Source organism: Colletotrichum lupini, chromosome 7 (genome assembly GCF_023278565.1).
Source record: "Colletotrichum lupini chromosome 7, complete sequence".
In the NCBI taxonomy this organism is placed as follows: Eukaryota; Fungi; Ascomycota; class Sordariomycetes; order Glomerellales; family Glomerellaceae; genus Colletotrichum; species Colletotrichum lupini.
In genome coordinates this window covers 3,099,142-3,118,778 of record NC_064680.1, presented here as the reverse complement: position 1 = coordinate 3,118,778, position 19,637 = coordinate 3,099,142, and the positions used below count along the sequence as shown (strand labels likewise).

Below are 19,637 nucleotides of genomic sequence, written 5' to 3'. Positions count from 1 at the left end.
TTTTAACTTAAATAAGTATTACAAGTAAAACGTTTATATTTAGACCGCTATTCCTCCTTAATTTATTATATATTAATAAATCGGTACGGGATTTATAGAACTTCCTCTTTAATTATTATTATTACTTCGACTTATAGGCTTAATAAATAAAAATAGACTATAATAAAATAGCGTATATAGTTAACTACCTAAGTAGTAATATAACGACTTCCTAAATATATTATATTTTTAATTACTAAAAGACCCCCGGGTTTATAATAAACTAAGTTATATAAAAAGAACTAAAGACTTTTTTATAAAATAACTTATTTAATCCCGCTAATTAAGGAATAGTAGTAAGTATATAACTAAATAATACTTCGTAAAATTAAAAAAAGAAAGTTAATAAGTTTATTAGCTATATTAATAAGCTCAAAATAGAATTAAAATATATTTTAATAAAGAAATAGAGGATCTTTATATTAATAAGTAAGCTATAGCCCGAACTATACCTCGTAATAGTATTATAAATAGAACTTCCGTAAACTCGTTTATAGCTAGTATTATTAATAAGACGTATTAAATAATCCTTATTATTAATAAGGAGCTTACGAACGTTCCCTAAGTAATATTCTAATTTAAATTTAAATAAACTAATAAGAAAATACTAAGGCGCTAATAAGTTAAATATATAAAAAATATGCTATAACTCGCTTAGTAAGGATACTACGTATTATAATTATAAAAAGACTAATTATATTATAAAGAATTACTTATAATTATAGGAGTAATATTAGTAATATTATAATTATAGTAAAACCGGGTACTTCGCTAATAGCTACCTAAGCGTTATATATTATAAATATAACTAAAAAGGGTATAAGGCCGCTAATTATTAATTAAACCTCGCCCTAACTAAGTAATATAAATTAATAATAAGCTCGAATACTATTTTAATAAAAAAAGTAGCTAGTAATTAATAAGGGTAGTACTTAAATATCCCGACTTATATATACCTAAACTATATATAAAAAAAGCTAAGCGCCCTTATTAATTTAGGAATAAAAAAGAACGTAGTTAGTATCGGGCTATTTAATAATTTTAATATTAATTTACGAATTTACTTATTATTATAGCTAATAAACGTAGAAAATAAATAAATAAAAACGCTAAGAAGCTACTATTTATAGCTTTAAATTACTAATAGTAACTACGTAATAGAGATATAACTATATTACTTCGTAATAGTTAATATTACGGCGCCTATACTTATCTTTAGTTTCCTTTAGCTAGAGGATATTAACTTACTAATTAATTAAAAATAAAAAAAGTAGTAATATCTAATTTATAAACGATATATTTACTTAAACGCCCTAAAAAAGGGGCTATTAAATAACTTAATTTTAGTAATACTCGCACATATCGTAATTAACTTAGTTATAAATAGTAACGTAATATTAATAAACGTAGCTAAGGACTAAAAACTATATTACTAAGACTTTAATAACTTATTTTTAAAAAAGAAAGCTATTTTGCTACTAAATAGAGTACTATACGATTACTATATTAAACTAAATAACGTAATACCTATTTCCTAAGGACCTATTTACTTATTATTAAACTATAAGCTTAAGATTTTATATAACTATTTAATAAAAATAAAGGCTAAGGGCTAGATACGCCCCTTTATAAGCCTAATAAGAGCACCTATTTTTTTTATACTTAAAAAAAGAGGAGAGTTACGACTTTACGTTAATTATAAAACGATTAATAAAATTATATAAAAAAATAAAACGCCGCTATTACTAATTAGAGAGATATTAAATAGACTATTTAATACCTCTATTTTTATAAAACTAAACTTTAAAAATACGTATTATTATATATATATAACTAAGGGTAATAAATAAAAAATAGCTTTTTATACTAAATATAAGTAATTTAAATACTTAGTTATACTTTTTAAACTAACTAACGCGCCTATAACTTTCTAAGTATATATTAATAACGTTTTAAGCGGCTTATTTAATACCGTTTATATTATATACTTAAATAATATCCTAATATATAATAATAACTACGTAGTATATAAAGAGTACGTATATAGTATATTATAAAAACTATAGTAATAGAACCTATATCTAAATAGTAATAAATACGAGTTTTATATATTATATATAAGATTTTTAAAATATATTATATTTAATAAAAGTATAGAAATAGAACCCGCGCGTACTAAAGCTATAATAAATTAGCTATTTTTAAAGAGCGTTAAAAATATATAAACGTTCTTTAAATTTACGGGGTTCTATTACAAATTTATTAATAATTATACTAAAATAATAATACTTTTAATAAACTTATTAAAAAAAGTAAAATTAAGATAATTAGAGCTATTAATACTTATTATAAAATCGTTTAAAAAGTTATTAATAATATTTATTAACGTATTAATATTACGATATTTCGATTCTATCCTATTTATATAGTTATAAATAGACGTTTTAACTCGAGCTATCGGCTTAGTAACTACGTAATTATTTAAAAGTAATTAGTACTTAATTACTTATAAGTTAAGGAAATTAATAAATACGGAGAGCTATTATAGTATAAAAAATACGGAGCTACTAATTATTATAAACGTATTAAAAAACTAATAATACTACCTTATTTATAATTAAAATTAAGTTATAATATTTATAAATTATTTTAACTTATAGTTCTTAAATAAATAAAAAAAATTAAATAAGAAATAGTTACGCTAACTAAATAAACTCGTAGCGTTTAATATTAAAATTAAGTTTAAGCTAAGTATAAAGAACTTAACGAATAGATTATTATAAAGACCTAATTATAATAAAAATAATAATAATAATAAAGCGGAGGAGCTATTATTAAAAATAAAAAAAGACCTTTATAATATTAAAAATATATAAAAGCCCTTTAAAATTGTAATAATAAAGTATATAAAGACGAGCTATAAAAGTAGTTCCTAAGTAAAAAGGATAATAAGTATTTTAAAAATAAAATTAATAATAATATAAAAAAATAAGTAAAAAAAGTTAAGAGCTTTAGCTTAAGGGAACTCTAAAAAGTACTTTAAAAAGCGTAACGGGGCTATAAGCCTAGAGTATTAAAATTATAATATAGTATTTAAAAAGCTATTTAAGCTTATTATTAAAACTATAAATTACGAACTACTCGTTTTATAAAACTTTAATATAATAAAAATATTTAAAATAGTAATTAGCGAGGAGGGGTTATTAATAATAAGTTAACTACGGGCTACTTAATAAAAGGACGCTTTTATAAAAAATAAAAAATATATTAAAAGGAATTAATAGCCTTACTTAGTTAAAAAAAAGTAATAATAAAACTAAGTATATAACTTAAGAGGGTTATTATATTATAATAGCTATGCCTATATATTATCATATAAGGGGCTAAAAAGAAAAGTTATTAAAATATATTATAATATACTTATAGTAAGATATTATAATATAAAGTAAATAATAGCGTTACTAAAACGCTATTGTTATTAAAATAAAATAAGTAAGGATATAAAAAGTTATATTAATACTTATATAATATTAATAAATAAAGCCTCGTTATTATAAATTATATAACTTATTATGCCCCCTACTTACCCTAGTTAGGCTATAATAAAAAATATTATTAAACTTTATTATAAGCTTATTTATATTAATTACGCTAATTAAAAGGCGCCCTTATAACGTAATACTTATTATAATAAACTAATTTACGAAATATAACGTTTATATTATTATAAAAACGACCCTTATAACCTAGGGATTTATAAATTTCTTATTTATAAAATGTTTTATTAAGTTTAAAATACTTAAAGGGATCGTTTTTAATAGGGGGTCGTTATTTATAAATAAGTTTTAAACTTATTTCTATTACTTTTTAATAATAAAAAAGCATTTTAATATTACGTTTTATTTATAAACGGACGGTTAAATAAAATAGTAGAACTAATATTTAAAATAATACTTTTATTATTTTTATATTTAAGACTAATTAAATTAGGTATAGCGTCTTTACTTAGCTAAGTTTATATATAATAATACTTAGTATTTAGTAATCCGTAAAGCGTTTATTAAGGCTTTACTTAGGTTCTTATTTATATACTTTATATTAATCTTAACGGAGGCTCGAGATAGTATATAAAATATTTTAGTTAAAGAGCATACGGCCCGATTATAAGCTAATTAAAAAGCTTTATAACCCCTTATATAAAAAGTATATAAAATATATAAATAATAAGCTAATAAAATTAAAATAAATATATTATATAAAATAAGTAACTAAGTATTATTATTAAAAAAGAATATTAATAAATAATATCTTAATTAGAAGTTGGTTAATGAATATCTAGGCCTATTCGAAATTAAATTAATAATTAGAACAGTAGGGGTCGCTTATTAATTAAATATATTAACGTAATATAAAATATATAATATATTTTATATATCCCTACTTAAGCTATATTAATATTATAAAAAAGCCCTTTAAAAGCCTTTATTTATTAAGGATATAAACGGGGAGCTATTTTATAAAATAAAAAATATTATATAATATAGAGGGCTAAAGAAGAGGTACTAATACTTAATTTAGTAAAAAAGATATAGTAATAATAAAAATATATAAGAGCTAGCTAAGTATATGAAAAACGTAGCGTTAATTAATATATATATATAAAACGAGTTTTAATTAAGTAGCGCGCCCTAGCTCTTAATAAGCTTAATAATATGATAAACTAATTATTAATAATAAAAAAAGGGGGCTATATAGCTATAACTAAGTAATATAAACGTACTAATTATAAACCGTTTTCTTAATTTTTATAATATATAAGAGGATTATTTTTATTTATAAAAAAACTACTTTTATACGTAAAAGGGCCGCCCTAATTATTATCCTAGGGGTTATTATAAAAAAAAAATCTCCTTATTATTAACGAATTTATAAATAATTAGTTATAAATATAGAGCGCAAGCGGGGTAACTATATACTAACTAAAATATTATTTAAGTAGCGTATTTTATTATAAATAGTACGAAGTAATATAATTATAGCGTCGTTATAAAATAAAAATATAGCGCAGGAGGAGCTTATAATTACTTTATTATTATTATTATTAATAATAAGGGTTAAGCGGGCCTTTTTATTAGCGCATTTAAACGCCCTCTATATATTATTAGTAGCAATTTAATAAGTTTATTAAAATTATAAAATAATATTAATAACTAACTTAAGTAATAATAATAATAAAATAATAATAAAATAATAAACCTCTAAATCGTAAACGTTATCGTTCGAAATAAAAGTAGTACTTTATAAAGTTCGGACTATAAATTTTATAAACTTAAGGACCTAAAATATTATTAATATAATACGTAAAAAAAGCGACGGAGTAGTAACTATATTAAGTACTTATTATATTCTTATAAAAATAGTTCTATATAATATACTTAATATAATATATATTAAATCCTAAAAAAGTATTAAATAAAGGAGCAAACTAAGGGCTATAAATTACTAACTTAACTAATTATGATACTCGGTTTTTAAATTAAGTACTTTATATATAATATAAGTAAAGTAAGGGAGCGGGTATACTTAGCTAACTCCGATCTTCTTAGCGTTCGCTTTTTTTTTTTTTTAATAAGAGTTTATAATAGTTAATATAAGTAATATATAAATAATAATATATATATAAAGTTAGGGTAAGTAAAGGGGATATTAAGCTTTTTAAATAAACCGCTATTATTATTATTACTAAGCGCACTTATAGTATTAATAACCGTTTTATTATTAATAATAATAACTCCGTAATTAAAAATTATATTTATATTAAAACGAGTTAATAATAAATATAGAACGACTTTATAAAAGACTTATTTAAGTATAAGAAGTATATAAGAATAGGGATTTAAAAAATATTTATTAGTTATAATATTTACGTAATAAAAAAGTAATATAAATACTAATAAAAATAAGAGATTATATATAAAAAAGATAACTACGAATAAAAAAAAAAGAATTTAGAATTATAATAGCTTAAAAAGGGGTTAATATTAATAAATAAAAATAAAATAATAACTACTTAAGTACTAGTAATTATAAAAACGGTTTATAAATAAGAGCGATTTAAATATAAAATTATAAGGCTATTATTTAAAATAAGGGGTTTATATTTAAACTAACGGGCGCTATTTATACCTACCCTTATATTATATATTTGAAGACTTTTTAAATAAAAAATTAATATAATATATATAAACTATAAATAAGCTTTAAAACAAAGCTTAGGGGAGGGAGTACTTTATTAAGCCTTATTAATTAGGCCTTATTAATTAAAGAATAGCTTAGGGAGTATAAAAAGGAGAACTAAGTAATAAAAGAGTAGTTTAGGTATATATAAAACGTTAGTAATATACCTCGAGGGAAGGGTAGATTTTAGTAATTTATCTTTTAGACCCTAATAGTAGTTAGCCTCTATGAGCTTCTTCCCTATGTCACATACCTATTGACACCTAACGTATTTACGAATGAGAAGGGAGTGGTGGCTAACCGGACGACTTTACTCTTCTAAGCGAGGGAGCAGACTAGTTCCCGCGGACCACCAGATTATACGACGTCTCGCTGCGGCGTCACGCAGAAATATGTCGAGTTAAGAGTGCGTTGCTCGCGAGACTCTTCTCCTTCCACCGCTCGACAGAGTTGTAGTGTCGTGGCGCAGCGCCCTTCTCAAAAGACCCACGCCGATGAGAATATCTCCCAATTGTCCTTTACACGAGTCTTCCGCTACGTCTCGCGGAAGCTGCCTCAAGCAACAAACCACTTTGGCTCAAGCTACACGTCGGATATCTCCTTGAACTACCTCGAGAACCCATCCTCGATCACCATGACTGGTGCAAATACGCCGCCGGAGCTGGCGAGCATCAATCCAAACGACTTTGGGTACCGGCTTGCGCAACTTGTCAACTCGTACGTTTTCCTCAGCCAAGCTTTCTCAAACGCCCCCAGTGGAAGCGTAGATGTCAATGCCACATTTGAGCCCAATTCCACTGTTGGCGTCGACGTCGAGACTTTGGTGGAAGTCTTTCACGTCCCTGGTCTATGGATGGGCCTGTATATTCTGTCTTGTGTTATGCTTCTCCTAGGAGGTTTAACAAGTGCTGTTGTCACGCATTTTGTCCACGGGCCGGAGATTCTGGGATATGCGTCGACTGTCGTGCGGGATTCCAAATATATGGATATTTCTCCTAAAGCTGGAAGAATGGACGGCATTGATCTCGCTAGGATGTTGAAAAATCGAAGGTTAAGATATGGGTATACTCAAATGGCGGTTGAGGGCACTGCGCTTGTAGGCGTTGGGTCACAGGAGGAAGTGGCAAGAATGAAGCAGAAACATTAAGAGGTCGTGGTGGGGTGTGGAAATGGAAATTTCTATTTTCTAGAAACGTTTGAGAGCATGAACAGCATTTATTTACAGGAGTGTCTGCTTCTATTTGCCGGTGTGATCTAGTAAAGTGTCAAGTAACTCGAATGCGATGGTCCAATTACGAGGTATCTGGGGCATGGGAGGCTCAACTCGAAAAGTCGAAGAGAAAGAACAATTACAAAGACACTGAGTCGTCAAATGTGAGCCAAAACGTAGATGACTGAAGCGTATTGTTCGTTCTTTATCTGTCGAGTACATATAGTTTGATACGGCATATACCTCAAGCCCTTGACAAAGAGGCACTTTGTTTCTAGTCTCTAGACATAGATACCAATCAAGGACTGTACATAGACAGCGTTCGCAACTCAATATGATTAGGCTTCAAGCCCACCGAGCTTATATTACGTCGGCTGTGGTCTCTGCCCGGATTGTGAGTGGTCTACTTCGACGCCGCCAGAGACTAGAGTACAAAACTGTCGAGACATTGCCCCAAACATGGAGGCCCAACGACCGCGTCCTCCGAATCCTTCTGAACTATGTTCCTGCATTGTCCACTGGCATGGACTTGGACCTGAGCTACCAGGCCAGTACGGCACATATCGCCTTCCAGATCTAGTCGCCAACACGATCGAAAACGGGCAAGCCCTGGGCTCCTACACCAACCTAGAACATCACGATGAACTAAAGCATGCACTAATCGAAGGATTCCATGAACTCTATAACAATCGAGACCCAAGTCACTATGCTCACATTATCAGGGTGGCGTCTCTGGTCGACCATTACTTTTTCAGAGGATGGCTTACGGCGCGTCGACGACGAACGGGCATCGTGCCGTCGCACCTCAAAGTGTGCATTCGGGAGAACAACGAGGTCTGCCAAGAACAAGGCAGCGCTTCGCACGTGGAGGTGGTCAAGGAGCATGCTGGCTCGCTCCCCAGCGTTGACATTGACATTGACTCTGCAGGAACGTGGACGATTGCGCAAATCGTTGAGCTCCTGATCCATGAGATGGCTCACGGATATTTGATCTTGTTTACGTGTCGTGGGGGCTTTGATTACGTGGCCGGCTGCTCCTTTCACCATTCCGCTGCGAGAGGCCACCACGGTCTTTACCTGCGAAAGCTGCTGAGGCATGTGTATCAGACTATTCAGGAGTGGGACGATGTGTTGAGCAACTTTGGGACAGATTGTGTACTGAGCTGTCACTGCAATGATTCAGATTCTGCGTTTGAGAGAAGTAGATCAAGCACGCCAATTTAATCAAAACAGCTGGTTGAGACGGTAGAGACTAAAAGCTACAAGAGTGTGTTCAAGATCTGTAGGTCCAATCAAGGCAGCAATTCTTTGGAGGAAAAAGTTCAGTTCAGCATATGGTCACAGAATATTTTGTTCTCTCCAAGCCTGCTGTTCCATTCTCCTTATATTAATTTCGCCAAAAGTTAGAAAAAAGAAAATAGATTAAAAACTCCGAAAGATACGGGAGGTTACTTCGAATAGGGATTCTTTTATATTAGTATCCCTATTACAGGGTAGTTAGTTCGAACCGTAGTTAATAAAGAGATTAATTAAACTATCTAGATATTTACGTAAGTATAAAAAGGAGGTTCTAACCGTAAGTTGGGCTAGCTACGATAATCGTAAATAGGGCCCCTAATTAGCCCCTGCGTAGTCGGCTATATGCCGTAGTTAAATTAAACTTCTAATCCGATACTAACTTTCTCTTTTTTTTATCGATTTAACCGCTGTAGTTAGAGGTATAATTCGACCTTAGGCCCGTTTATTAAGTCGTCTCCTTTTCCCCCTTTTCTCTATTTTTTTTATATAACCTATCCCTCTATTCGTACGGTAACTTTTCTGCTACTTACGAATTACTCTAATCCCTTATTTAGTACTACTTTTATAAAAGCGTTTACGAAGTTATTTTTATTATTAATCTAACGGATCTTAAGTATCTCGCGCCTTTTATACGATTACCTAAGGGCTATAATATCGATTATAAGCCTCTTTTTTTTCGTCGTTCCTAATTTAACGAGGTATTTATATAGCGAGTAAGAATCGGTATAGATAACTATTAGAATAGGTAGAAGGCTAATTCGATTAGTAATCTTCCTTAGCGTTATTAAAATTATATAGGAGAGGTTAACGCCGTTAATTATATTATAAACCTCTGACGCTAGCACACTTCTCGTTACCCGCTTATTTTTAGTTAACGAATAGTGGATTATATTACCGTATATAGTAAATTCGCTCTCGCCTATACTCTCGTTAGCTAGGATAATAATATACCCTAATTGCGAAATAAGGTCGTTATTATTCGTAAATAACCTATTAATAAAGACGTAGAGCTTACTAATCGTAAGGTCGATCGGGTAGTAAATAAGACCTCGATCGAGATTCGTTTACTACTACTTAAGCCGCTTATTAAGTACCTCGACGTCTCGTTTAGTTAGATCTATAGCTTACGCTACCCTAGCGTAGTTTAAAGTTACCTTAGGCTAATAAATACTCGTAATATATACCCCTCGCACAAGCTTAGCCTTATACCGCTTTTTAATATTAGTTACGTTCGGGTTAACGAGGTTAATTTTCTTACCCTGCCCCTTTTATTAAAAAACGACGGTTTCCCCTTTAATTATAAAAATCCCGCCGTTAAATACTAGGGGGGTGTTTATTATAAGGACCTCTTTTAGCTTCGCTACGAAGCCCGCTTTTTAAAGCTCCTTATCCTCTTTTTTTATAAAGTTAATATCGGATAGGCCTAATATATCGTCGGTTTATATTCTAACGATACTAAATTAGTTACCTTCGTACTCCGCGATTAGTAAGCACGGGTCGTACGTAGAGGTAACTATTAATAATTAATTAATATAAAAATCGTAGTAAGTAGCCTATTAATAAGTACCCGATTCTACGAGCTTATATAGTAGCTTAAGCACTTTAATAATCGTACTTTTTAGGTACTTACTAGCTATTTCCTTTAGTAAATAGGCTAGGATTTTCCTTATGAGCCCTATAGCCGATTGGGTATATGCCTAGGTAATATTACGGCTCTAAATCTCGTATCCCTTCTTCCGTAGCGATGCTATTAGTACTATTATTAATCGTTAGTTATAGCGCTATATAGTAGGCGATTATATAAGTAGCGTCGCCTTTTCGACGTTACCATACCCCTAAATTACGTATTTAGACTTCTCGTACGGTTAGGGTATTCCTTTTCTTTTAATTTTACGAACTATTCGTAATTTAAATATGCAGAGGTTTGTATACTTTTCTAAATCGTAGAGGATAAATCGATAAACCCCTCGATCGCGCAAAGTATTTATTTCGATAAGATCTAATCCTTTATACGGCTTTTTAGTAGTTATAATTACGCCTTCTTTACGTAGTTTAACTACTAGCTCGAAATCGGCTTTCTTTTTTACTATATAAAAAGTATTAATTACCTCGTCGCTAGTAATAAATTGCCGCGTTAGTACTTACCGTCGTAGTCTCCCGTAACGTATTAGTACCCTTTTAGTAATTTCCTTTTCCTCGTCGTTTATTAGTACTACTACGACGATTTCGTTAAGGATAATTTCTTATGCTTCTACCGCGGGTTATATAGCTTCCCCTAGTTCTTTTTCTTTTTATAGGCTAGAAATTACCTCGATAGGATCTATATAATATAGTTTAACTACCGTAATTAATACCTCGAGTAGCTAGTTACGATCTCTCGCGACTACGTAAAAACGCTCGTTAACGGAAATTAATTTATATAGCCTAGCCTATTATTAAGTAATTTCGCGCTATACTCGTATATCCGAATTTAGGGGTATATCTAAATTGACCCCTATATTAGGCCTATTATGCGTAATAATTACCTTATTAACTTACCTTTTTATACTTACTTCGCGTAATACTTATATTACTTTTTTAATTACTTAAGCTCGCTAGCTTATATCTAGTAACAGTAGCGAGGCTAAGGTCGTTCTTAGATATACTCTAAATACTAAAAGCGTTAGTATAAGCCCGTTAGGCCCTATAGTATCGTTATAGTATTTAAGTACCGTCTAGAGGCATTCGTCGTCGTCGGAATCGGGATTTTCCTTTTTAATAATTTTAAACGCTCTTTTTAACTACTAGTACGCCCTTTTTACCTTTTTAATACTATAGTGCGCTTCGATAGGTACGACTTTTAACTATATACCGTAGGCCGTCGCATTTTCTTTAAATTCTACTAACTTAAAACTAGTACTAGCGTCGGTTCTAATACTATCTAGCGGTCCCTAGTATATATCGATCTAGCTTTTTCGTAGAGCTACCTATACTATTTTTGCTTATAGATCCCGTAGGAATTGCCCTACTTAGAATAATATAGCCTCGTCGATTATATATAGGACCGGTCGACTATTTAAGTAGAAAATATCGACGACGATCTCCTAATTAAAGTTAAGCTTATTACGCAATTTAAATTTAAATCTGCGTAGGCTCTGCGCATTTATTTAGTATTAATAGTATACTTTCGTTAACTACTCTAGCGCCCCTATTTTAATATTATTATTACCTAAATGCTTTAAGAAGTTATATAGCCTCGCGACCGACGGGTAACTAAATCTCCGGTATAGTTATTTAAGCTTACTTTTTATTAAGTAATTAATCGACTTCGTATCGTTAGTAAGCCTTATAAATGCGTACCCCTATCGTCGTTCGACTATTTCGAAGTACTTACGGCTAGAGATTTTGTTCTTTATATTATCGAATATAATACTTAGTTAATTTATATTTTTTAGATATAAGAGAAATGGGGTATTAATGGGTAGGATATAGAAAGTTATCGTTCCGAAGTACGTCTCTATTTTTACCGTACTTAGGGCGACGATTTTTTTACTTAGGCCGAAGCTAATCCTCGTAATACCCGCTATTAACGTATTAAGCATTACTAACGCGATTTTTTATAGCGCCTAGAATTACCCTTTTCCTCTTATTAACTATTACGATACCCTAGTATCTAGGATAATCCTATAGAAATTATCTAGGCCGTACCTTTCGTTTGTATAGAATACTTATACGAGCTTAGTATTTAAGTAATCTAGGTAGTATAAAAAGGACCCCTCTAGCTACCCTTAGAATTACTTAGTACCCTATCTCTTTTTTTTAGATATTAAGAGAGTAGAATTCTGCGCTATTAGATTCGTCCTTTTACCTACTTTTATATCCGTTATCTAAAAGACCTTCTCTTACTATCCGTAAATAAAAGCCTATTTATTAAGGGCTTCTATTACTTTTTATTCGTTTAGCCTCGTATATCCTCCCGAGGCTAACGGGGTAAAGAAAGAGTAGTTAATATCGTCGACTTTGTTATAATCTAATTCGTCGGTATAGGGGGTAAGATCTTCCTTATTTTCCGAATCTCTTATAGGGTGCGGGTGCTTTAGGCCGCTAAATTAGTTACTTTCGCTAAGTTCCGTGCCCCCAGATTTACCCTTATATATAATAAGGAATTAGTTAAATTAATGAGGGCTAGTTTTGCTATTTACTACCCTCGAATTTTTATATTATTCATACGATTTAGTACGCTCTTTCTCGGAGTAGTTACTTAACTAATATCTATCTTTTTTATAAATAAAATACTGCTTCTTCCGTTGCCCTGCTTGCGAGTTAAATCTCTGCTTATTTAACGAATTTAGGATTCCCTATTAGTAATTACCGTACCTAGCTTCTTTTCCTTTTTTATTATACGTTCGGTCGACCTAATATTACTAATAAGGGCCGTCGTATGCTTAGAAATGGGTTTAGTGCGGCATTTTTATTTTAATATTAAAGTTAGATCTTAGCCTCGAGTAGAGTGTTTTGTAGTTTTCGGGTACTTAGTATAGAGTTATTTTCGCTTTTAGAACGCGCTAGACTGCGGTATAGAGATATTTAACTTTCCGCTCGTTAGTCCCCTTATTTAGCTAGGTTTTCGCTAGCTTATTAATTCGATCGATAAGCTCTTCGAGGATTTTTACTTATAATTTACCCTCTATTATCCTAGCTATAAATATAAAAGAAATCGCTCGTAGCTTAGATAGGAGCTCTAGGTTCTTATTATAAGTCTCGAAGCGGCTTCGGATTACGTTAATTATACTAAGAAAGTCGTTTCGATCGAGATTACGTACCGCTTCGTAGTAGTAATTAGAGGCTTTGCCTACGAGTACGATATTAACTACTAAATAGTACTAGTATTCCCTAATTCCGACTTTTTCGTAATAATTATAAAACATTGTTAGGGTTTTTTATAAGACTTTATACTTCCCCCCAGAGTATAATTTCTCTTTTGGGAAGATCTTTTTAAGGTCTGTAAACTACCTCGTATTTATTATTAGATTTTTGGTATTTATATACGATCCTTGCGTCGCTGCGTATTGTTAGTGACTTTAGGTAGTCTGCCTCTTTTTTTACTAACTAATTAGTACCGAATTTCGTATTAGTAGCGGCGACGAGCTATAGATCGAAATAAGCAGAATTATTAATTATCGTACTTTTAGTATTATATTTTACCTCTATATATCCTTTTATAACGATAGATTGCCGTTAGTAATTATAGGAAGGAAATCTGGGTCGTTTACTTTTTTTTTAAATTCGTTAAAGCGATTATACGCCCTATCGACTTATGCTTAGGTCTATGTTACGAATTCCTCCTCTATAATCGTCGTTACTAGGATTTCGTGAGGTTTTCGTAATTATAATTACGTTAGTAGTACCCCTCGCTTATAAAAGAATCTATTAACTACTTTCGTAATTCCTAGGCTTATGCTTACGAACTATTTATCTAGTTAATAGCTAAGGTCGTCTGCGATTTCGTAGAATAGGGGTTGCCCCTATAGCCCCTTTTTTTTATAAACCTTAGTTAAATAGATTAATACTGCGTTAATTTACTTACCGTTAGGCTAATCTATAATTCTATATATCTACGTCCCCTAATAATCCGGGTTAATATTTACTTACTTATAAGGGATTGGGATTCTATTTAGGATCGGGTTTCGTCCTCTTCTTTTTTATTTTAACTTACTAAGGGTCGTGCTCTAGCTTATACCCGTATTAGCGGTCGCTAGCGTATTTAATTTTAATAGGGATATATTTAATCCGCGCGCTAGTTATAATAAATCCGTACTTTTGCTACCTAACGAATTTGTTAGGGTCTAGGAAATTCTTATTTTCTCTCGCCGTCTCGCTACTACTCTCGTTTTTATTATTTTTAGTAATTATTATTACCCTTTTAGATCGCTAGCTATCGTACTTACTAAGATCCTCCTTTTTATTTAATATAAAAGGGTAGGTTCTAATAGTTCTTTTTAATAATAGTAACGGTAAACGTTTATATTACTATAGTAAGATATAGTAATTAGTCTCGGGATTTTTATTAGTTACCGATTTTTTGAAATTAGTAATCTTACGCCGTAAGCTAGTATAAAAAAAAGCCTTTTAGCGGCCCTTTAGAAAATTCTTTTTTTTCCCCTTAGATCCTCGTCTTTTTAGCCTTTTCTTAGGCTAATAATAACTCTAGCGGGAGGTCGTAGGACTACTTTAAGGTAGCCGCCTTCTTCTTAAGTTAATCTCTAAAATCCGTAATACTCTTAACTCGATACTATTAGGACCTCTAAATCCCCTCCTCTCTCGTTAAACCGTCCCCTATACTATATTCCTAAGTAATACCTAGGGGGTAGTTAAAGGAGCTACGAGGAGGTTATCTAGATCGCGGGCTTAAGGGCGTACTTATAAGATCCCCGTAGTAGTAGACTTTTTTATATACTATAGATCTCTTAGTTTAATAACTCCTATAGGGTTACTTTCGTCGCTAAATAAGAATATCTATATTTAGAGATCCTTTTTTTTGATTGCGTAGTGCTCTTTTATACTGTATTATTAAGCCCGTTCGTCGCGCTAATCGATTAGGTAGGTAGTCGTCGTACGAGGAATTCTTTTTACTAATTTAGCTAGTTAATTTCTAATTACGGGCCGGCCGCGGGGAAGTTATTTAGTAAAAAAGGCTACTTAAGGTAATAGTAAAATACTAGTTACCTAAGCGGTTCCGTTAATTAGCGTAGTTTAACGTAATAGACGTCGACCTTTCGTAAGTAATAAAGGGCTACGATTACTTAATTCCGTATAGTATTTAAAAATCGCCTCCTTTTTCGTCTACTTCCGTGAGGTTAATTAGTACGAATCTCCTATCCCGTATAGTATTAAAAAGTCGTCTTTTTTGCGTAGCGAGATACCTTACTAATTTATAATAATAGAATTTAACTACTAATTAGTATTAGTATCCCTATTATAGGGTAGTTAGTTCGAACCGTAGTTAACGAAGAGATTAATTAAACTATTTAGATATCTGCGTAGGTATAAAAAGGAGGTTCTAACTATAGGTTGGGCTGGCTACGATAATCGTAAATAGGGCCCCTAATTGGCCCCTGCGCAGTCGGCTGTATGCCGCGGTCGAATTGGACTTCCAATCCGACATTTTGCGTTCTGGAACGTGAAGACGAGTCAAACTCCCTGCTCTGTCGCCAATTGAGACTATATCTGAGATCCATGACTGACACCCTAATTTAGAATAATTATCTTGCTTCTGACCGTGTAATACGAGATCGGGTTGAGCCATTAAAAATCCAAAGCAGTGGAGAGAGGTGACCCTGGATTGGACCTTGGCCTCAGTTTCATCTCAGCAGTTGCAAGTTGTAACTTGTAAGCCACCAAACATGTCCTTGGCTTTTTTGCGCACCTGTATGAAAATTGAGGCAGCCAGCACTCATTGGATCCGTATAAAATTTACTCCGTCTTATCACAGCTTCTGAACTTTCCTAACCCAAGTTTTGACCTGCCTTATCCTCAAGGCCTTCTGTACAATGAATAGTGAACGAGACAGTGGCCATGACGCGTGAATTGCTACGACCTCCGAATGGGAGCACCACCGGACTTGAGCGATTTCAATGACACTATATAATCGCCCAAATTGGAAGAAATCAATGGGAATCCAGGATGTCCTTGCTCGCCAGTGGAGCACCCCTTGGGACCCGCAAACGGTGCAAAGCTGCAAAGGCTTGGATCAGGCTTCGACGTAAGCTGGAGCTTTCTTTCGGCAAAATTCTGCCGACCAATGTGGAGATGGATTCCACCAAGGGGTCGCACTGGTCGTAAATTTTGTAAGAGTCGTTGTCTAGTTTCCTACGGCCGCTGTTGCTGGTGTGTAAGTGAATCTAAAGATTGAGGCTCACCACCATGTCCCACTTGGCGGCGGCAACAAAGTCGAACTAAGCAGATCTCCAACACTAGGTTGTGCGAGTAGCCTTAGCGCAAGCGTGGTAGAGCTAATGTTGTGTAACGTACGGGATGTCATCCTTCGTCGCCCCGTCGACATGAATGTAGTAGCGGTAGGTACTTATCAGTGACAAATGTTGGCCGAGGTAACCCGCTGACAACTAAGTCCCAGGCCGTCTTGCTGATATCAAGCCATCCGAAGCTACAGTTTCAAGCTTCAAGTTGTCTTGGAGGAAGTGATTTCATGGTATTATTACTATCAATGTCTGTTGTGACTCATGGTCTGGTGGTATCCTGATGTGCCCAAACTCCCAATGCTACATTTACCCAAATTTCAGCCAGTCCCGGAAGAGATAACCCCAATTTGTTGATGGCGTCTTCCAGAATACATTATTTCATAAAAATCGTAGGTTCCCAAAGTCCCATGTTGTTGTACATTGTTATACCATGTGCGCCGGGCTCGGCCGAATCACTTCTTCGCTGCGCTCCGTCTCCACCACGTCGTTACCAAAGCTGCCGGGCTTCTCGCTCGGAGAGTTTATCATGTATGTCTCGACCGCTTTGGGAGTGGGCGAGAGCGGCGCGTTGGACGCCGGGCTGCGGCTGTGTCGGTCGACCGTCGAGGGAACAGTCCTCGAAGTCCCCGTCCTGGTGACAAGCAGGCCCATGCGGGCTGCGAGGGCTTTGAGAGGAGGCAGGCAAAGGCATACCATTGCCGCTGAAAGCTCGCCGAGGGACCACATGGCGGGCTCCACGTTCCAGTAGGTGAAGTCTGAATTGATCTTCAGGAATTGGAGGCGCAAGACGGAAATGCCGACGATGCTAGAAGGAGAGAAAAAGTCAGTCAGTCAAAATCGAGCATGACAGTATCGCAATAGCCGAAACACTTACAGGAATCCGAGGCTGAAGATGCCAAGCAGGTACAGCTTCTGAGTCCTCGGAAGTTTGAGCTGGATCAGCGCCGGCAGCGGCAGCAGGAAAATGAGAACGTCCGTCACGATACTGCAGGCCCCGAAGAGGTAGAATAGGACTTGCTGAGGAAGACACTTTGCCGGTACTGAGTGGTCCCAAAAGCCCTCAAGGGGAATACACCATATAAAGGAGATGATCACAACGCTAAGCCCCCAAGCCCCTACAAAGATCATGGCTGCGATGTAGTACTTCTTCATATAGTGGGTGACCAGTACGCGATAATACTGGAGCAAGAATGCCATCTTGAATGACAAGTGTCCCAGGCTGTAGAAGAGAACAGATACCCAAAAGCACTGAAGCGGTTGAATTTGTCAGAGCGGGTTTGATACGATTCTGGGGCAAGGCTGCTTACTTTCATGAACCCAATCATTTCTTCTGGGGGAACCGTCTGTTGATGTTTCCCGAGACCATACCGCGTCACTGCCGCCGATTAGTCTGAAGTGTTCAACTCGCATATTGCAACTTGAAATGGGCAAAAAACTCACTCACTGCCTGCGAAAGACCGACGCCTAATACCGATATCTACCACAGTCAGCTTTTCCGTCAACACACCACGAAGGCTTTGCCACGGTTTGCAACCTTTGGTTCGAACTTACCAACGAGAAAGCGGCAGCCCAGTCGTCGATACCAATTCTCTTGACAATGTGGAAGCGGGTCCAGAGTCGCAGGATCAATATGCCCGTTGATATGAAGAGGCACATTGATATCACTCCCAGGACCAGGGGCGACTTATCCTCCTGCAACTGCTCGGGCGATAACTGTGGTAAAGGATCCATGTTGGGCGTATGGATGGAACGCGCGATCCGCGCTCAAAAAGAGCTTCTTGATATTTGATTTAAGGGCGTGTGTTTCTCTTTCTTTCTCTCTTTCTGTCTCTCTCTTCTCCCGTCTCTCCAAAGACTGGGTCTAGGGGTCCTCTCTCCCTTGGGTTGTGCGACGTGGAAGGGTGTTTAAGGCTCGCGGGGGGTTAGGGGGCTTGTGGGGGGACTAGCCATCCCTTATAAAGATAAAGATCAAAGACTCTCATCGAAGAAAGCCGGATCTTGACCCCAAAATGTCTCAAAGCACGGTTGGCAGCGAGGCAGACCGATTCGCTTTCCTTGGCATTTGGGCTGAGAAAGAAACAATCACAAGACAGTGGCACCTACCTACATTCTTGGGCGGGCTGTAGCTGTAGCTGTAGCTGTAGCTGACGGCTGGCGGCTGTGGTCGACGATGGACGGTGGCTGCGAGAAGAGGTTGCGCCTTGGACGCATGCAGTCAATGGAGGCGCACGACAAAAGCAAGGGAAATTCCCATCCGTGCCACCCTTTTCTTTTCGATCGATGGGAACGAGTGAGAAGGGCAGCAGGCAACAAATCGGCTCTAGACGTAAGACTTTGGGTCAAGCAGTCATTGCTTCTTCTTCCCTCCTTCACGCGCCGCAAGTGGTAAAGTGTCTCTCGCTTTCGGGAGGGCCTAGAGGCCTAGAGCTGGGACGGCGGCTGGATCATCCCCCCCAACATTCCAGAGGGTGCTGGCTTTTGGTGGCGTTAGTCTAGCTCACGGGAAACCGCGACACCGTTTTCAAAGATCAGCTCACCCAGGACCAAAGAATCCTCTTGGTTTGGGAGTATCACGAATAAGAAAAGAGCCCGCTAGATCGAGCGCCTGAGATTGGGGATCGAAACGCCGTTCCCCCCATCTTTCTCGTATAGTTTAGCACCCAAAGGCAAGAACGCGGGAGGCCTTGTGCCGCGATGACCCTAAGTATCCGCGCCGACATTGCCCAAAAGGAAAGCACATGCGAATATTCATCGACTTGCACCTCGCCGAAGGTCGAACTCGAGAGCCGAAGTCCACGTGGCGTTGTCGTCGTGTGGTTCGCATCTGGTAAAGTCTCGCCTCTCACCCGAAAGTCCGAGGTGGCCTACTTTATTCGTCGTGAAGAAGAGCCACA

At 34.9% G+C, this 19,637-nt stretch overlaps 3 protein-coding genes across 3 annotated transcripts; 1 reads left to right on the top strand and 2 right to left on the bottom strand.

The window, feature by feature from the left end:
• Window positions 1–6,910: 6,910 nt before the first annotated feature.
• On the top strand, window positions 6,911–8,710 carry CLUP02_13967 (uncharacterized protein; the record flags this gene model as incomplete). Its single annotated transcript, XM_049292902.1, has 2 exons — window positions 6,911–7,099; window positions 7,829–8,710. The coding sequence occupies 2 exons, from the start codon at window positions 6,911–6,913 to the stop codon at window positions 8,708–8,710; spliced, it is 1,071 nt and encodes a 356-aa protein (XP_049150048.1).
• A 3,491-nt stretch (window positions 8,711–12,201) lies between these two features.
• CLUP02_13966 (uncharacterized protein) lies at window positions 12,202–12,366 on the bottom strand (the record flags this gene model as incomplete). Its single annotated transcript, XM_049292901.1, has 1 exon — window positions 12,202–12,366. The coding sequence occupies one exon, from the start codon at window positions 12,364–12,366 to the stop codon at window positions 12,202–12,204; it is 165 nt and encodes a 54-aa protein (XP_049150047.1).
• Window positions 12,367–17,166: 4,800 nt separating this feature from the next.
• On the bottom strand, window positions 17,167–18,922 carry CLUP02_13965 (uncharacterized protein; the record flags this gene model as incomplete). Its single annotated transcript, XM_049292900.1, has 6 exons — window positions 17,167–17,548; window positions 17,618–17,991; window positions 18,051–18,118; window positions 18,184–18,220; window positions 18,295–18,506; window positions 18,847–18,922. Coding segments are annotated over 6 exons (1,149 nt in total), but the record flags the coding sequence as incomplete, so codon positions are not given.
• Between the last annotated feature and the right edge of the window lie 715 nt (window positions 18,923–19,637).